The sequence below is a fragment of the Trachypithecus francoisi genome, unplaced genomic scaffold, assembly GCF_009764315.1.
Source record: "Trachypithecus francoisi isolate TF-2019V2 unplaced genomic scaffold, Tfra_2.0 Lachesis_group8, whole genome shotgun sequence".
In the NCBI taxonomy this organism is placed as follows: domain Eukaryota; kingdom Metazoa; phylum Chordata; class Mammalia; order Primates; family Cercopithecidae; genus Trachypithecus; species Trachypithecus francoisi.
In genome coordinates, this window is record NW_022681473.1 from 68,628,330 (window position 1) to 68,647,034 (window position 18,705).

At 38.2% G+C, this 18,705-nt stretch overlaps 1 protein-coding gene across 1 annotated transcript in view; it reads right to left on the bottom strand.

The window, feature by feature from the left end:
- The window catches only part of RSF1 (remodeling and spacing factor 1), a 167,156-nt gene that overhangs the window by 71,803 nt on the left and 76,648 nt on the right, over positions 1-18,705 (bottom strand). Inside the window, exons 3-4 of the mRNA XM_033205901.1 lie at positions 16,759-16,851; positions 10,235-10,440 (exon numbers count right to left, since the gene is read on the bottom strand). Coding sequence (XP_033061792.1) covers positions 10,235-10,440; positions 16,759-16,851 — 299 coding nt within the window. The remainder of the gene's footprint in view (positions 1-10,234; positions 10,441-16,758; positions 16,852-18,705) is intronic.

Consider the following 18,705-nt stretch of genomic DNA (forward strand, 5'->3'; position numbering starts at 1 on the left):
GTATAAATATAACAAGTCTTTTGTAAATATTTTAAATATATGATTCCAGAATTGAGCAACAACATTCCAACTTTTTGGTATAAATTCCAAATTATTCAGTAGGCAAAAAAAAAAAAAAAAAAAAAAAAATTATGGAGGCCAAGAAAACTGAAGAGAAGCATTAATTAGTAATATCAATAGCAGTACTATTAATCTAAGATGTTAACATTAGTGAATGAGTACTGTGTTCCAAGCATTAATTATTCCAAGAATTTTATATTAATTAGTTCATATAATTCCAATATAACCCAATTAAATAGGTATTAAATTATTCTCATTTTATGACTGAGGAAACTGAGGACACATAGAGAGGAATGGTAATTTGCCTAAGGTAAGTTAGTACAATTTAGCAAGACTGAATTTCGAATAGTCTGACTTTAGAGCCCATCTTAATCACTGTGCTATATTAGCAGGTTATATATATATATGGTTTAGAAATGCACTCATACAGTTTGTAATTATGGGTACATGAAAACTGTATACACTATTTCAAATTCAGCTTTTTGAAAATGACTATCAAACCATTATCAATTTTGAAAATATTTTTAATGAGGTATAATTCACATACTGTAAAATAAACATATTTTAAGCACTAAGTTCATCAGTTCTGACAAATGAATACATTGTGTAATCTAGACCACAATCAAGGAATATCACTATTCCCACAAAAATTCCCTCCTGTCCTTTCCTACTGAATTCCTTTTCCCCACCAAAGCAAGAAGAAATCAATCTTGATTATGATAACCATAGATGATATGGTTTGGCTGCATCCCTACCCAAATCTCATCTTGAATTGTAACTCCCACAATTCCCACGTGTTGTGGGAGGAACCCAGTGGGAGGTAACTGAATTATGGGGTGTGTCTTTCCTGTTCTGTTCTTGTGATAGTGAATGAGTCTCATGAGATTTGATGGTTTTAAAAATGGGAGTTTCCTGCACAAGCTCTTTCTCTGCCTGCCATCACTGATGTAAGACATGACTTGCTCCTCCTTGCCTTCTGCCATGATTTTGATGCCTCCCCAGCTACGTGGAACGATGAGTCCAATTAAACCTCTTTCTTTTGTAAACTGCCCAGTCTTGTCTTTATCAGCGGCATGAAAAAGGATTAATACAGTAAACTGGTACTGGGAGTGGGGCGTTGCTGAAAAGGTACCCAAAAATGTGGAAGCAGCTTAAAAAGTGGGTAAAAGGCAGAGGTTGGAATAGTTGGAGGGCTTAGAAGAAGATACGAAAAAGTGGGAAAGTTTGGAACTTCCTAGAGACTTATTGAATGGCTTTGACAAAAATGCTGACAGCAATATGAACAATAAGGTGCAGGCTGAGGTAGTCTCAGATGGAGATGAGGAACTTGTTCCCAAACTGGTGTAAGGGTGACTTTTGTTATGTTTTAGCAGAGACTGGTGGCATTTTCCCCTGCCCTAGAGATTTGTGGAACTTTGAACATGAAGAAGATGATTTAGGGTATCTGGAGGAAGAAATTTCTAAGCAGCAAAGCATTCAAGAGGTGACCTGGGTGCTGTTAAAGGCATTGTTTTATAAGGGAAGCAGAGCATAAAAGTTTGGAAAATTTGCAGCCTGGCGAGGTGATAGAAAAGAAATCCCATTTTCTGAGGAGAAATTCAAGATGGCTGCAGAAATTTGCATAAGAAACAAGGAGCCAAATGTTATCCCCAAGACAATGGAGAAAATGTCTCCAGGCATGTCAGAGGTCTTCACGGCAGCCCCTCCTATCACAGGCCTGGAGGCCTAGGAGGAAAGCATGGTTTCGTGGGTCAGGCCCAGGGTCCACGTGCTGCGTGCAGCCTAGGGACTTGGTGCCCTGCATCTCAGCCACTCCAGTCATGGCTGAAAGGGTCCAGTGTAGAGCTCAGGCCATGGCTTCAGAGGGTGCAAGTCCCAAGCCTTGGCAGCTTCCATGTGGTGTTGAACCTGTAAATGCACAGAAGAATTGGAGTTTGGGAACCTCTGCCTAGATTTCGGAAGATGTATGGAAATGCCTAGATGCCCAGGCAGAAGTTTCCTGCAGGGGTGGGGCCTTCATGGAGAACCTCTGCTAGGGCAGTGTGGAAGGCAAATGTGGGGTCAGAGCCCCCACACAGAGTCGCTACTGGGGCACCACCTAGTGGAGCTGTGAGAAGAGGACCACTGCCCTCTAGACCCCAGAAGGGCAGATCCACTGACAGCTTGCACAGTGTGCCTGGAAAAGCCACAGATACTCAATGCCAGCCCATGAAAACAGCCAGTAGGGAGGCTGTACAGGGGCGCAGCTGCCCAAGACCATGGAAACCCACCACTTGCATCAGCATGACCTGGATGTAAGAAAGTCAAAAGAGATCATTTTGGAGTTTTAAGATTTGATTGCCCTGCTGGATTGCGGAATTGCATGGGGCCTGTAGCCCCTTTGTTTTGGCCAATTTCTTCCATTTGGAATGGCTGTGTTTACCCAATGCCTGTACTCCCACTGTATGTATCTAGGAAGCAACTAACTTGCTTTTGATTTTACAGTCTCACAGGAAGAAGGGACTTGCCTTGTCTCAGATGAGATGCTGGATGTGGACTTCTGAGTTAATGCTGAAATGAGTCAATACTTTGGGGAACTGTTGGGAAGGCATGATTGGTTTTCAACTATGAGAACATGAGATTTAGGAGGGGCCAGGGGCAGAAAAATATGGTTTGGCTGTGTCCCCACCCAAATCTCATCTTAAATTGTAACTGCCACAATTCCCACGTGTTGTGGGAGGAATCTGGTGGAAGGTGATTGAATTAAGGGGGCAGGTTCATTTCCTGTGAGTGAATGAGTCTCACGAGATCTGATGGCTTTAAAAACAGGAGCTCCCTGCATAAGCTCTCTCTTTCTTTGCCTGCTGCTATCAATGAAAGGCATGACTTGCTCCTTCTTGCCTTCTGCCATAATTCTGAGGCCTGCCCAGTCACATGGAACTGTAAGTCCAGTTAAACCTCTTTCTTTTGCAAATTGCCCAGTCTTGTGTATGTCTTTATCAGCAGCACGAAAATGGAATAATACAACAGATTATTAGCTTTATTAATTCTAGAACTTATCACAAATGGAATCAAACAGTATGTGCTTCTTTCACATACAAGGAATTTTGAGACAAATCCATACAGTTTCATAGATCACCCCTTTTTATTGCTTAGTAATAATTCATTGTATGAGTAATGTTAAGAATAAAGATGCTATGAACGTTCTTATACAAGGCTTTTTGTAAACACGCTTTCATTTCTCTAATATAAATACCCAGAAATGAAATTTATAGGTTATGGGATAACAGTTTATTAACATTTGAAGAAACTGCAAAACTGTTTCCCAAAGTGGTTGTATCATTTTAAATATACAACAAAGTGTTAAGAGTTTCAGTTGGTGCATATCCTTGCTAACATTTGGTGCTGTAAGCCATTTTCGTTTTACTAATTCTAATGGAAGTAAGATAATACCTCATTGTGGTTTTAATTGGAAATTCTACAATGAATAATGATGCTAAGCACTTTTTCATATGAATACTGGCCATATGTATATATTCTTTATGAAGTAACTGCTCAACAGTCTGCATATAACTTTGTCTTCCTTAGTATACTCGATATAAAAGTACTTTCTGTAGTCCCACTAAGATCCTGAAGAAGCTTGTGATCGAATCTGGTCTAAGGTCTTTTTTTTTTTTTTTTTTTTTTTTTGAGACGGAGTCTCGCTCTGTCGCCCAGGCTGGAGTGCAGTGGCCGGATCTCAGCTCACTGCAAGCTCTGCCTCCCGGGTTTATGGCATTCTCCTGCCTCAGCCTCCCGAGTAGCTGGGACTACAGGCGCCCGCCACCTCGCCCGGCTAGATTTTTGTATTTTTTAGTAGAGACGGGGTTTCACCATGTTAGCCAGGATGGTCTCGATCTCCTGACCTCGTGATCCGCCCGTCTCGGCCTCCCAAAGTGCTGGGATTACAGGCTTGAGCCACCGCGCCCGGCCACGGTCTAAGGTCTTTATTTGCTAAAATTCTCTAATCATTAATAACCAAACACTACCACCTTGTTATGTTTACATCTTTGCTTATCTTTTTTTTTTTTTTTGAGACACAGGGTCTCACTCTGTTGCCCAGGCTAGAGTGCAGTGGTACAATCACAGCTCACTGCAGCCTCAAGCTCCTGGGCTCAAGCAACCCTCCCACCTCAGCCTCCCAAGTCACTGAGACTACAGGCAAGTGCCACCACACCTGGCTGATTTTTGTATTTTTTGTAGAGACAGGGTTTTGTCTTGTTGCCTCAGCAGGTCTCAAACTGCTGGGTTCAAGCAAACTGCTCACCTCAGCCTCCCAAAGTGCTGAGGTTACAGGTGTGAGCCATCGTGCTGAGCCCATCTTTTTCATTCCTAAACAAATTCTATTAACATACTTCATGGGGTGAATAAAATCACTTATTGTATCATATTTGATTAGACGTAAAATTGGTTTTTTTTTCTGTACTTTTATCTTCTTTCATTGAGGCCTAAACTAGACATGAAATAATACTTTTGTGGCAATTCTGTTTTAAACATTAACCGGAATAAGTAGGGCACTGGCTGAAGCTTAAATATTTTGGTATTGAAACCTGTTATAATACTAGGTTGAGCCATATGAAATCACCATTTTTACAGGTCAAAATGTTCAAATGTTAACAATTTCATATGGTTTCATGAAACTTAACTACTTTTATTGTTTTGTAAATCACATACTAAATCTTGTTTCAACTTAAAGTATAATTATTTATATATGAGTTAATTGCGTCCTATCTATTCATCTAATATATATTTATATTATTAATTTTGCAACTAGCAGAAATGGAAGTTGCTACATAACAGTACAAGTTTTAAGACTGTGGTGATGTTATGGTATGAAATTTTCAGTAGAAGATCAACTATGTAAAATTATCCCTTTTTGGTGGATTCTCATTTTTTAAAAAATTCCATTTGATTTTTAATTTACAAAGTTCAGTTATATTTCTAAATTTATCAATCATTAAGAAGGCTGACTTACTGGCTTTAGAAAACAGAACCCTAAAGACCAGATAATTTTTGTTATATAATGCTCTTTTAAGAATTAGGTAGAAATATGTTTCCAACATCAGCTGATCACCAAGAAAATAATACTGTTACTTTAAAGAAATTGTTTTAAGAAAAAACAAGAGGCTTTTAATTTACTAGTAAAAAATAATATTTACTAGCTAAGAAGAGCACCTAAATGCAACCTATTAAATGAAAAAGTCAAAGTCAAAATCTTATTTGCTTTACTTGTTCTTTCAACTTGATTTTCTTTTCTTTTTTTTTGAGATGGAGTCCACTCTGTTTCGCCAGGCAGGAGTGCAGTGGCGTGATGTCCGCTCACTGCAACCTCTGCCTCCTGGGTTCACGTGATTCCCCTGTCTCAGTCTTCCGAGTAGCTGGGACTACAGGCACGCACCACAACGCCCAGCTAATTTTTCTATTTTTAGTAGAGATGGGGTTTCACCATGTTGGCCAGGATGGTCTCGATATCTTGACCTCGTGATCTGCCCGCCTCAGCCTCCCAAAGTGCTGGGATTACAGGCATGAGCCACCACGCCCGGCCATCACTTGATTTTCTAAAAGAATCGCTTGCTGAAAAGATTAGTGCCTCTTACAAAACTCCACTTCACATAAACTTGCATGTTTAATTGAAAAATGCTTTGACAACATCTATCACCCTTAAGATAATCACTCCCCTGCAATGTAAAACAAAAAACAAACATTCTTGCTCCTGTCAAACTCAGTTCTGCTTCCCCATAATTTGAATCCAGTGATCCTGCCTCAGCCTTTGAGATATTCTTCCACAAATCTATCTTCTAAATGTCCGAAGACATTTATGTCTGAGTAAATTTCTGCTAGATAAAGCATTTTCAGTTCATTCAATCGTCTTCTTTGTGGTTGTTCCCATAATGGACTTCACTATATTAATGTTTCTTTTAGAGTTTGCCATTCAAACAGAAATACCATGCTCCAGGGATGATCTCATCCAAGTCAAATGAGATGATGCCTCACATTATTTTAGGCACTAAATATATATTAGTGACAACTAAGATCCTTATCTCTATGAGGAGGCAAAAATCATTACAATGTTTTCTACATTCAACCTTTGCAACAATGAGAGACCTATGTGAACAAGACAGTTTGTTTGTCAATAACAGTTCCACTGTGTTGGGTTAAAGCTAATTGGAATGTCATGTCATAGTACATCTCATTTATAATAAGCATAAACACATGCAACTGAAAATTTGAGATAAATTACCGTCCTTCCCCAGAAAATATGCATTTAATATTCACCTAAAATCTATTCCTTACAAGTTGAGGCCTTTCACAGGTGCCTGCAGCCCCTCTTACAGATCTTAGAGCCATACTATTCACTATTACATCACCAATTGTTCAGCATAGTACCTATTACACAGGCACCTATGTAACAGAATTTATAAATTTAATGAAATAAAGGAATGTTAGTATGACAATCAGGTGTTGAAAAATTGAATTTCATTATACAAAACCAGAGAGTCAATAAACCAAATGATTTCTGAATGGTCCCAAATATTTCTACATTATTTGGCCAATGTTCCCTGGCTCACTGTAAATAGAAATATATGTATTAATAGATGCCATCAAAATGGCTAAAAATAACCTGGCACCACTTTCTAAAGAAATTTGTGGTTGTGAAAATGAGAAAAGTATAGGACGGGCCTGGAGGCTCACATCTGTAATCCCAGCACTTTGTGAGGCCACAGCAAGTGAATAGCTTGTGCTCGGGAGTTCGAGACCAGCATGGTCAATGTGGCGAAACCCCGTCTCTACTAAAAGTACAAAAATTAGCCAGGCATGGTGGTTCACACCTGTAATCCCAGCTACTTGGGAGGCTGAGGCAGAAGAACTGCTTGAACCTGGGAGGCAGAGGTTGCAGGGAGCTGAGATTGTACCACTGCACTCCACACTCCAGCCTGGGTGACAAAACGAGATCTTGTCTCCAAAACAAAAAAAGGGAAAACTGTGTGTAGGCATTATTCTACACAAGCATCTCCTTCTAAACAATTGCCACATACACCATTTTGTTTATCAAAAACAAATTTTAACAAATGGAAAGAAGTTTTGTGTGTGTTGGGGTGTGTGTGTGTGTGTGTGTGTGTGTGTGTTTAAAAAGGGCAGAAGCCCAAGGAATAAAACATGGAGAAATGGTCAAGCATGAGAAGAGGTGAAAGCAACACCACGGAAATTTTCCGACCTTTCTGCTGATAGGTATTTCTTTAGTGAATAAACTAAATTTCAGTCTTTGGAATTAGAAAGGTTTTGTAAGAAAAGCGAATAGTTGGCCGGGCACGGTGGCTCACGCCTGTAATCCCAGCACTTTGGAAGGCCAAGGCAGGCAGATCATAAGGTCAGGATATCAAGACCATCCTGGCTAATACAGTGAAACCTCGTCTCTACTAAAACTAAAAAAAAATTAGCCAGGCATGGTGGCGGCCGCCTGTAGTCCCAGCCACTCAGGAGGCTGAGGCAGGAGAATGGCATGAACCCGGGAGGCGGAGCTTGCAGTGAGCCAAGATCGTGCCACTGTACTCCTGCCTGGGCGACAGTGAGACTCTGTCTCAAAAAACAAAAAACAAAAGAAAAGCGAATAGTTAAAAAGTTAAAAAAGTGGAAATAAAAAGAGAAAAGGTTTATTGAGCATGTATTACAGTGCCAGCACCATTTCTCATACATTCCTTATCACTTTCATTTTAAAGTATAGGAATGTAACTCTCAGAAAAATTAAGTACAGTAAGCCCTCCATATCCACAGATCAAAATATTTAGAAAAAAAAAAACTAAAGCTAATACAATAAAAATACAAACTAAAACTACAGTATAACAATTTTATACCTAGCATTTACATTGCATTAAGTATTATAAGTATATGGGTGGATGTGCACAAGTTATACACAAATATTATGTAAAGGGCTTAACCATTTGCAGATTTTGTTATCCATGAGGGTCCTGGAACCAGTGCCCCACGGATACCAAGGGACAAATGTGTCTACAGATGGTAAGTGGATGAACCCAGATTCAAAAATAACTATTAACTCTAAAATTTCACATCATGCATTAAGGTATAATCTACTTAAAACAGTACACATTAGATCTTTTTTGTTTTTTGAGAGGGAGTCTCGCTCTGTTGCCCAGGTTGGAGTGCAGTGGCGTGATCTTGGCTCACTGCAAGCTCTGCCTGCTGGGTTCAAGCGATTCTCCTGCCTCAGCCTCCCGAGTAGCTGGGATTACAGGCGTGTGCCACCACATCCAGCTAATTTTTTTGTATTTTAGTAGAGACGGGGTTTCGCCATGTTGGCCAGGATGGTCTCGATCTCCTGACCTCGTAATCCGCCCACCTCAGCCTCCCAAAGTGCTGGGATTACAGGCGTGAGCCACCATGCCCAGCCTTTCAGTTCTTTTTATTTTGAACTCCTCTCATAAATTACACCTCTGCCTCACAGGTTCAAGCAATTCTCCTGCCTCAGTCTCCCGAGTAGCTGGGAGTACAGGTGTGTGCCACCGTGCCCGGCTAGTTTTTTGTATTTTTAGTAGAGATGGGGTTTCACCATGCTAGCCAGGCTAGTCTCGAACTCCTGACCTCATGATCCTCCCGCCTCGGCCTCCCAAAGTACTGAGATTACAGATGTGAACCACCGCACACAGCCCATTAGACATCATTTTAAACAACTGTGACTGATCAATAGTAATCGTTATTTCACTGTCATATTTTCTTCATCTACAAAGAAGAAAAGAATGTTTTAAACAACTACACAAGGTTAATATGGGAAATAATAGAAACAGTGGTATAATGTCATGAATAGATCATATTTGGTCTTTGTATTCAAAGGAGAAATAGTAAATAAATTTTAGTTTAGGACTACTTTGTTTACTTGTGTTTAGCAAATTAATTACAAGGAAAATAATGTAATGATACATGCTTATAAAACAATCTCCCATGAGATTAATCAATATACATTTATTCTTAGGAAATGAAAATTGAGCTTTTCTATGGCTTATTTCTTCAAAGCGTTAATAAATAATCACTAAAAGAAATTGCTGAATTTCAAAATGGGACAAAAAACAGATATGAGTTAATGTCAAGAAAGTTTTTCATAAGCTAGCGGTTAGATAGCTATGAGTTTTCCCTACTTTATAGGACCCCTGATATCTTCCAAATTAATATATACTGTATTTGTGGAATATTTCTAAATAATAAAGTTACAGTGACAGAAAACTAAAGACACAAAGATTCTGTAATAATGGGTCTAGTATTACAGGGTTTTTTTTAAAGTTATATTTCATTGTTATATATTAAATGTTTCTGTTCAAATATATTTGTCAACACAAATTAAAAAATCAAGATTTTTAAAAAGAGAACTATGACAAAAAAGTGCAATGTTCCCAAGATTTCCTCAGAACTCCAATAAAGAAATGTATGCACAGCAAATAGAATATATACTGTGTCAAAATGAAATGAATAAATTAAAATAATTAGAACTCGTTAACGCTGAATAGAAAACTACAGCTAAAGGCTGGGCGCGGTGACTCACGCCTGTAATCCCAGCACTTAGGGAAGCCAAGGCAGGTAGATCACTTGAGGTTGGGAGTTCGAGACCAGCCTGACCAACATGGAGAAACCCCGCCTCTACTAAAAATAACAAAATTAGCTAGGCGTGGTGGCACATGCCTGTAATCCCAGCTACTTGGGAGGCTGAGGCAGGAGAATCGCTTGAACCCAGGAGGCAGAGGTTGCAATGAGCCAAGATTGCATCATTGCACTCCAGCCTGGGCAACAAGAGCGAAATTCTGTTTAAAAAAAAAAAAAGAAAACTATAGCTAAATAAGAACCAAACAATGCTTTCTTGTGCTTCTGTCTAACAATGTATTTTTCTGTCCATCTAACTATTCAGATTCTGGCTTCCTGATGTATAAGGTATGTGTATATAATATGGACTGAACTGCTGAATATTTTCATTTACTTGACAAATAAAAAACTAACTGTGCACTATGGATACTATGCTGGATACTAGGTGAGGCCTTGAAAACTCCCAAAACCCACAAACAAAAAAATCACTTCTGTCTCATAGATAACATCCTAGTTTTTAAACGAGATCAATGTATAAAACACATAAATAAGTGTAAAAAGGTTTAGATACCTGACAATGCATTTCCATGAAGAGCCATCTTGATCATCTTGTTCTTCTATGTACATTCTGACATTGTGATCTTGATCCAATTGGTACCAGTACATGAGGCCATCTTTGTCTCGCCCAATTGGCTGGAGACGCATAGTATCGGCATCCTCCTCATTAATAATATTCTTGAATTTGAGATTGTCATCAAACTGACACTCGCAGAGGTACTGAAAAATAGTCATAACATGGCTTAAAATACTTCAAAAATATTTCTCCATCACAATAAATATGATACAACCGTAGAACTGATTCAGGGAAAGCAGTGGACAGAACACACATGCTGCATTCCTTCTTTCACTATCCTCTCCCCACTTTCATACATACTGTTTAGAATAGCCAACATTTTAAGGAACATTTTATATTAACACCATACCAATTTATAGGTTTAACACAATCACTGACACACAAATCAAGTTTTATTTCAAAAGGAATGAGCCAGTTTGCACTAAAAACTCCCAAATCATCTCATGGTGTAAGATTTTCTGTTTTAGGCCAGGCACAGTGGCTGACACCTGTAATCCCAGCCCTTAGGGAGGCCAAGGCAGGAGGATCGCTTGAGTCCAGGAGTTAAAGACTAGCCTGGGCAACATGGTGAAACCCTGTCTCTACAAAAAATATAAACATTGGCCAGGTATGGTGGTGCACGCCTACAGTCCCAGCTACTCTGGGAGGTTGAGGATGAGGTGAGCTATGATCTCACCACTGCACTCTGGCTCGGGCAACAGAGCAAGACCCTGTCTCAAAAAAAAATTTTCTATTAAAAAAGTTTCATGTAGTTTTTTTCCATTTTCCTTATTTAAAATGACAAATAAAAATTGCATATATTTACGGTATACACCATGGTATTCTGATATATGTGTCTAGTGTGGAATGGCTAAATCAAGCTAATAAACACATCTACTACTTAATGTATTTAGAATTTTTAGTGGTGAAAACATTTAAAATCTAGCCCCTTAGCAATTTTCAAATATACTTTATATTGTTATTATCTACACTCACCATGTTGTACAACTGATCTCCTGAACTAATTCCTCCTGTCTGACTTTTTGTAGCTTGGGCCAATATCTCCCCAGTCTACCCCTCACCTCCCTAATCCCTGGTAATCACCACTCTACTCTGATTCTATGAGTCTGACTCTTAGATTCCACATTAAGTAATATCATGGGGTATTTCTTTCAGTGCCTGGCTTATTTTACTTAACATAATGTCCTCCAGGTTCAACCTTATTGTGATTAATGCTGCAGTGAACACGGGAGTGCAGATACCACTTCAAGAAACAAATTCTACTTCCTTTGGATATATATCTAGTATTAGGATGCTGAATTATATGGTAGTTCTATTTCAAATTTTTTTAGGAACCCCCATGCTATTTTCCATAATGGCCGAACTAATTTACATTCTCACAATCAGCATACAAGGGCTCCCTTTTCTTTCTTGAGACAGAGTCTCATTCTATCATCAGGCTGGAGTGCAGGGGCGTGATCTCGGCTCACTGCAACCTCTGCCTCCTAGGTTCAAGCGATACTCCTGCCTCAGCCTCCCGAGTAGCTGGGACTACAGGGGTGCGCCACCATGCCCAGCTAATTTTTGTATTTTTAGTAGGGACAGAGTTTCATCATGTTGGCCAGGATGGTCTTGATCTCTTAACCTCGTGATCTGCCCGCCCCAGCCTCCCAAAGTGCTGGGATTACAAGCATGAGCCACTGTGCCTGGCCTCAAAGGTTCCCTTTTCTGTACATCTTTACCAAACTTGTTATCTCTTGTCTTGTCTTTTTGATAACAGCCATCTAAACAAGCACGAAGTGATATTCCATTGTGGTTCTAAAATGCATTTGCCTGATAATTAGTGATACTGAGCATTTATTCATATATTTGTTGGCCATTTCCTACGTCTTTTTCTGAGAAATGTCTATTGAAGTCCTTTGCCCATTTTTAAATCAGATTGTTTTCTTGCTGTTGTTTGAGTTCTTTATATGGTTTGAATATTGAACTCTTCTAGTAGTTTTATACTTTCGGGTCTTATATTTAAGTCTTTAACCCACTAAGATAATTTCTGTGTATGGTGTAAGATAAGGGTCTAATTTCATTCTCCTGCATGTGGATGACCAGTTTTCCCAGCACCATTTATTGAATAGACTGTCCTTTGCCCAGTGTGTAATCTTGACACCACTGTCAAAAAGCGAATCAACACGGGAGTTTGTTTCTGGGCTTTCTGTCCTGTTCCAAAGGTCAATGTATCTGCTTTTTACCAGTACCATGTTGTTTGATTACTACAACTTAGTAGATTCTGAGATCAGGTAGCATGATACCTCCAGTTTTGTTCTTTTGGCTCAAGACTGCTTTGGCTATTCAGGTTCCTGTGGTTCCATATGAATTTTAGGGTTGTGTTTTATTTCTGTGAACAATGCCACTGGAATTTTATAGGGATTGCAATGAATCTGTAGGTCACTTTGGGCAGTATGGACATCTTAACAAGATTAATTCTTCTAATCCATGAACGCAGGACATCTTTTCATTTGTCTTTTTTTTGAGACAGAGTCTCGCTCTGTTGCCCAGGTTAGGGTGCAGTGGCGCGATCTCAGCTCACTGCAAGCTCCACCTCCTGGGTTCATGCCATTCTCCTGCCTCAGCCTCCCAAGTAGCTGGGACTACAGGCGCCTGCCACCACACCCGGCTAATTTTTTTGCATTTTTAGTAGAGACGAGGTTTCACAGTGTTAGCCAGGATGGTCTTGATCTCCTGACCTCGTGATCCGCCCGCCTCGGCCTCCCAAGGTGCTGGGATTATAGGCATGAGCCACTGCGCCCAGCCTCATTTGTATTTTCTTTCATTAATGTTTTGTAGTTTTCAGTACAGAGATCTTTTACCTCTTTGGTCAAATTTACTCCTAAATATTTTATTTTTTGATACTATTGTAATGAATTGGTTTTTATAATTTCTTTTTTGGATAGTCTGTGATTTGTAAGTAGAAACACTTCTGATTTTTGCATATTGATTTTATATCTTGAAATTTTACTGAATTCATTTATTAGTTCTAATAGTCTGTTGGTTGAGCCTTCAGGCTTTTTTATACATAAAATCATGTCATCTGCAAACAGTGACAATTTAACTTCTTCCTTTCCAATTCCGATGACTTATTTCTTTTTGTACCTAATTGTTCTGGCTAGGACTTCCAGTACTATGTTGAATATAAGTGGCAAGTGGGTGTCCTTGTCTAGCTCCTGATGTTAAAGGAAAAGCTTTCAGTTTTTCACAGTTGGGTACCATGTAAGCTGTGAGGTTGTCTTATATGGCCTTTATTGCAGATACATATTCTTTTCATATCTAATTTGTTGTGAATTTTTATCATGAAAGCAAAGTTGAATTTTCTCAAATGTTTTTTCTGCATATATTCATATGATCATATAATATTTGTCCTTCATTCTCTTAATGTGGAGCATCACAACTTTATTTAGTTAATTAATAAATTAATTTTTTGAGACACAGTCTTCTCTGTCACGCAGGCTAGAGTGCAGTGGTGCGATCTCAGCTCACTGCAACATCTGCCTCCCGAGCTCAAGCGATTCTCCTGCCTCAGCCTTCCTAATAGTCGGAATTACAGGTATGCGCCACCATGCCCAGCTAATTTTTGTACTTTTAGTAGAGATGGGGTTTCACTATGTTGTCCATGCTGGTCCTGAACTCCTGACCTCTAGTGATCCATCTGCCTCAGCCTCCCAAAGTACTGGGATTACAGGCGTGAGCCACCCCCGCCTGGCTTATTTATTTATTTTTTAAAGACAGAGTCTCACTCTGTTACCCAGGCTGAAGTGCAGTGGCACGATCACAGCTTAAGCAATCCTCTGCCTCAACCTCCCCAGTAGCTAGGACTACAGGTACACACCACCACACCCAGCTAGCCAGCTTTTTAAAATATTTTGCAGAGAAGTGGTGTCGCTGTGCTGCCCAGATTGGTGTTGAACTCCTGGGCTCAAGTGATTCTCCTGCCTCAGCTTTCCAAAGTGCTGGGATTACAGGTGTGAGCCACTGTACCTGGCCATGTATCACACTTATTGATTTGCATATGACGAACAATCCTTGCATTCCGGGATAAATCCCACTTGATCATGGTGAATGATCCCATTTATGTGCTGTTAAATTTAGTTGCTAGTATTTTGTTAAGGATTTTTGCATCTATGTTCATCGGGAATATTTCTTTTCTTACAGTGTTTGTGTCCAGCTTTGGGATCAGTATAATGCTGGCCTTGTAAAATTAGTCTGGAAGTATTTTCTCCTCTTCAGTTTTTTAGAAGACATTGAGAAGGACTAGCATTAGTTATTCTTTAAATGTCTGGTAGAATTCAGCTGTGAAGCCATCATACCCCGGGCTTTTCTCTGATGGGACATTTTTGACTGCTGGTTCAATTTTCTTACTTGTTATTCGTCTGTTCAGATTTTCTATTTCTTTGTAATTCAGTCTTGGGAAGATGCATGCTTCTAGTATTTATCCATTTCTTTCTATATAATCCAAACAATTGTTCATAGTTGTTTCTTTGATCCTTTGTATTTCTGTGGTATTAGTTATAACGTCTCTACTTTAATTTCTGATTTAAGTCTTCTCTCTTTCTTAGCCTAGCTAAGCGTTGTCAGTTTTGTTTATCTTCTCAAAAACCAACTTTTAAGTTTTGTTTATCTTTTCTACCATTTTTTTTAGTCTCTATTTTATTTAATTTTACTCATATCTTGGTTATTTTCTTCCTTCTACTAAGTTTGGGTTTAGTTTGTTCTTCCAGTTTCTTGCAGTGTAAAATCAGGTTGTCACTTGAGATTTCTTCTTTTTTAATGTGGCCATTGATTGCTATAAATTTCCCTCTTAGATTTGCTTTTGCTGCATTTTGTAAGTTCTGGCATGTTGAGTTTCCATTTTCATTTCTCTCAAGAGTTTTAAAATTTCCTTTGGATTTTTTTTTTTTAACATGCTGGTTATTTTCAGGATACATGGTATAAAACTTTCTATAATCTTTCTTCCAGTTTTTAGGTGAACATTATTCTTCAAAGGACTATCTGTTTTTGAAAGCCTGAGACATATGCAGTTTTCAAGGAAGGTAGATTTTCACTGATAGCTGGCTCTGGAGAATTCTCTTAAAAAAAAAGATATTCACATACTAGACTGGAAGAACTAACTAATTTTTGGTTATATATTTCGTATATGATTAGCGTATAAGTCAGATTTCTTCCTGGGTATCACTGCCCAGGCAGACAACACATTAAATTACTTCCTATTACAGCCCTTATGCCTTTGCCTATGTCAGCTATCCCAATGGTCTCTAAACATTTTTGATCAAGCATCCTTACTACTAAAAAAATTTGTAACACATCCTGAAAAGTTATATGTGTGTATTATATCCACTTTCTTATGTATTTACATAATACACTAATATATATATATATGCACTAATATATAATATATGTAATACTAAAGTATTACATACATTTCAGCAGCATCCCCCTAACCTAGAGGTCAGTATGGATACTAAAGTATTACAAACATTATAGGAATGCACAAAAAGGTATTTCAAAAATTGGGATTAATAAAAGTTATGAGTATAATTTCTATAACTTTGACTAGCAAGGAATCACCCTAATTACCCCCTTGGGACCACAAGCTGGTCTAGAGACAGATGAACCTGCATGATTATACACTCTGAAATCTGAGTTTACTATGACGTTTGGATTTCTAAGGTATCTTTTTGATCTTGAAGACTTCTGTGTAGGCACCAACAGCAATCAACATCTAACAGCAAAATAACACCTACTCTATAGCCTTATCTATCTCCAAAATAATAATATGTATACTGACATTATATTTTAAGGTTCATCATAAAATCTTGAGGTCTTTTGAATAAAGAAGCCCACTTACAAAATACTATAAATTTTAGAAGTAGCAAAAACTTCATTAATGTTTTCACAAAGAATATTTTTCCCCTCTATTATGCTGGCCACTTTGCTACTAATTAGGGCCAACGATAGGAAGTGGGCAGGAAAAGAAAGGAAAATTCAAACTTGTAAAAAAGCCTACTTTGAGATGACCCATTGAAATCAAGTTGGTTTCGTTATGTGAGGGTTGTATTAAGTACAAAATGACATGCTCCCAGTCATCCAGAAAATAGTATCAAATTGCTAATTTAGTAAATCAGTAGAAAATTATCCACAGTTTATAGTATATAGTAATGATTGTGAAGGTTGAAAACAATGAATAAAACTAATTTGGACCAACTGCTTGCCCATGTTATTACTGTCCTTACAAGAAGAGATAATTAAACCCAGATATACATATGCATTAAAAAAAAAAGCACTTTAAAAGAATAGATTGTTTGTCACCAAAAAATAGACTCCTCTTCTGCTAATAATAAAAATGTCTACTTTTAATTTATTTTCCAATTTAACCAGAAGTCAAAAATTAAATTTTAAATTAAAATGACTGTAACAAATAATAAATTTATTACCTTTAAGAGTGCTAGTTTGCATTCAACACTCATTTCAAGATAGCCCTTCTTCTCCATCTCCCATGCCCAGGTACTGTTAAACTCTTGGCATATCTGTCAGATAAAGTTAACATCTTAATACATGAAGGCAATTTTTGTTTTATTTATATTGGTAGGCTTGTACAATTATGCTATCTGTTCTTGTTAATATATGTTTATAAAGAAAAGAGGTTTACACCAAACAGTCCAATCCAACTGCACCCTAAAATGCATACTACTTAAAATTATAAAAAGTATTTACTATTGTTTGAAAACCGAATCTAGGGTAAGAAGGGATCTCTGTAGCTCTCTTCTCTACTATCAAGAACTTTATACATACTTTCTAGACACATTTCCCACATGAGAGTAATTATTTGATTCCATCTCTCCAAATGGCTGGAAGTTCCTTTAGGGCGATGACAAAAATTTATTCATCTTTATGCCTAGGACAGAATTAGTTCAAAAAACATGCCAAATTGTATACATACTTTTAACCACGCCTCTCTCGAACTCATTATTCTACTATATAGGAGTAAAGCTAAAATTCCATTCTTGGCATATGAAAACTTATGTAACTTGGCTTTAAGATAAACGTCTAGGCTTCTCTTTCTACACAAGCATTTCAGGCAAACCAGAGCCACTGTAACAGATCAAAGAAGATCTGAATAACCACTGCACTTCAAAGCCAGTGCAAGAAACTTTTTCTCATTTTAGCAGCATCCCCCTAACCTAGAGGTCGGAGGAAGCCAGTAAGGGACGTTAACACATAGTGAAATGCAAATGGGTTCTATGAAATGCAAACAGGTTCTATGACCTCTGTGAGTTAGTTTTTTCAGCAATAAAACCAGAACAGTAATAATATTATCTTAAAGGCCATTAAGTAGGCATAAAATGATACAAAATGCCAGCAATTTCACATATTTCTTGCAATTCAAGGAGCAAAGAGCATAATGAGGGCCAAAGGAGAAGAACCAACACAAGGCAAGAGATTAACCTGGAGAACAGGGAATGAGGTAGACAGGAGAAAAACAAGCTGGGTCTCTCAGGTGGGTTATCCTTTTCCTAGCCTGCACTAGTGTCATCTCTTTTCATCGATTTGTGTAATAAAATAATAGATTAGTATTAATATAGAAAAAGAATACAAAACAAGCAGTATGGCCAGGAACAATATAATAGAGGATCTTTTTTTTTTGAGATAGGTCTCACTCTGTCACCCAGGGTAGACTACAGTGGCACAATCACATATCACTGCAACCCTGACCTCTCTAGGCTCAGGTGATCCTCCTACCTCAGCCTTCCGAGGAGCTGGGGTTACAGTCATGTGCCACCACGCCTGGCTGATTTTTGTATTTTTTGTAGAGACAGGGTTTCTCCATGTTGCCCAGATGGACAATGGACAGTCTTAAAAGACGCACAGGAAGCATAAGTTTCCCATTCTCTAGAATATATTACTTCCTCTGGCTGACAGTGTTATGTTTATAGAGAGAGAGAAAAAAAAGATATACAGAAAAAGGGAAAAATAGAAATATTACACAAGGAAGACCCTAAAGTGATTACATCAAAAGCTAAAATGTCAGAATCTGAATAGACACTTTACCACAATGAGAAAGATAATAATAAATGTTGGTGAGGATATGGAAAATTTGAATGCTCACAGGTTGTTAGTGAGAATGTAAAATGGTACAGTTGCCTGGGAAAACAGCTTGGCAGTTTCTAAAATGTTAATATTTAGCTACCATATGACTTAGCCATTATACTCCTATTTACACAAGACAGAGGAAAACATACATCCACACAAAAACTTGTATACAAATGTTCCTAGCAGTATTATTCACAACTGCCAAAAAGTGGAAGCAACCCAAATGTCCATTAACAGGTGAACGGATAAACTGTGGTACATCACACAATGGAATTTTATATAGCCATAAA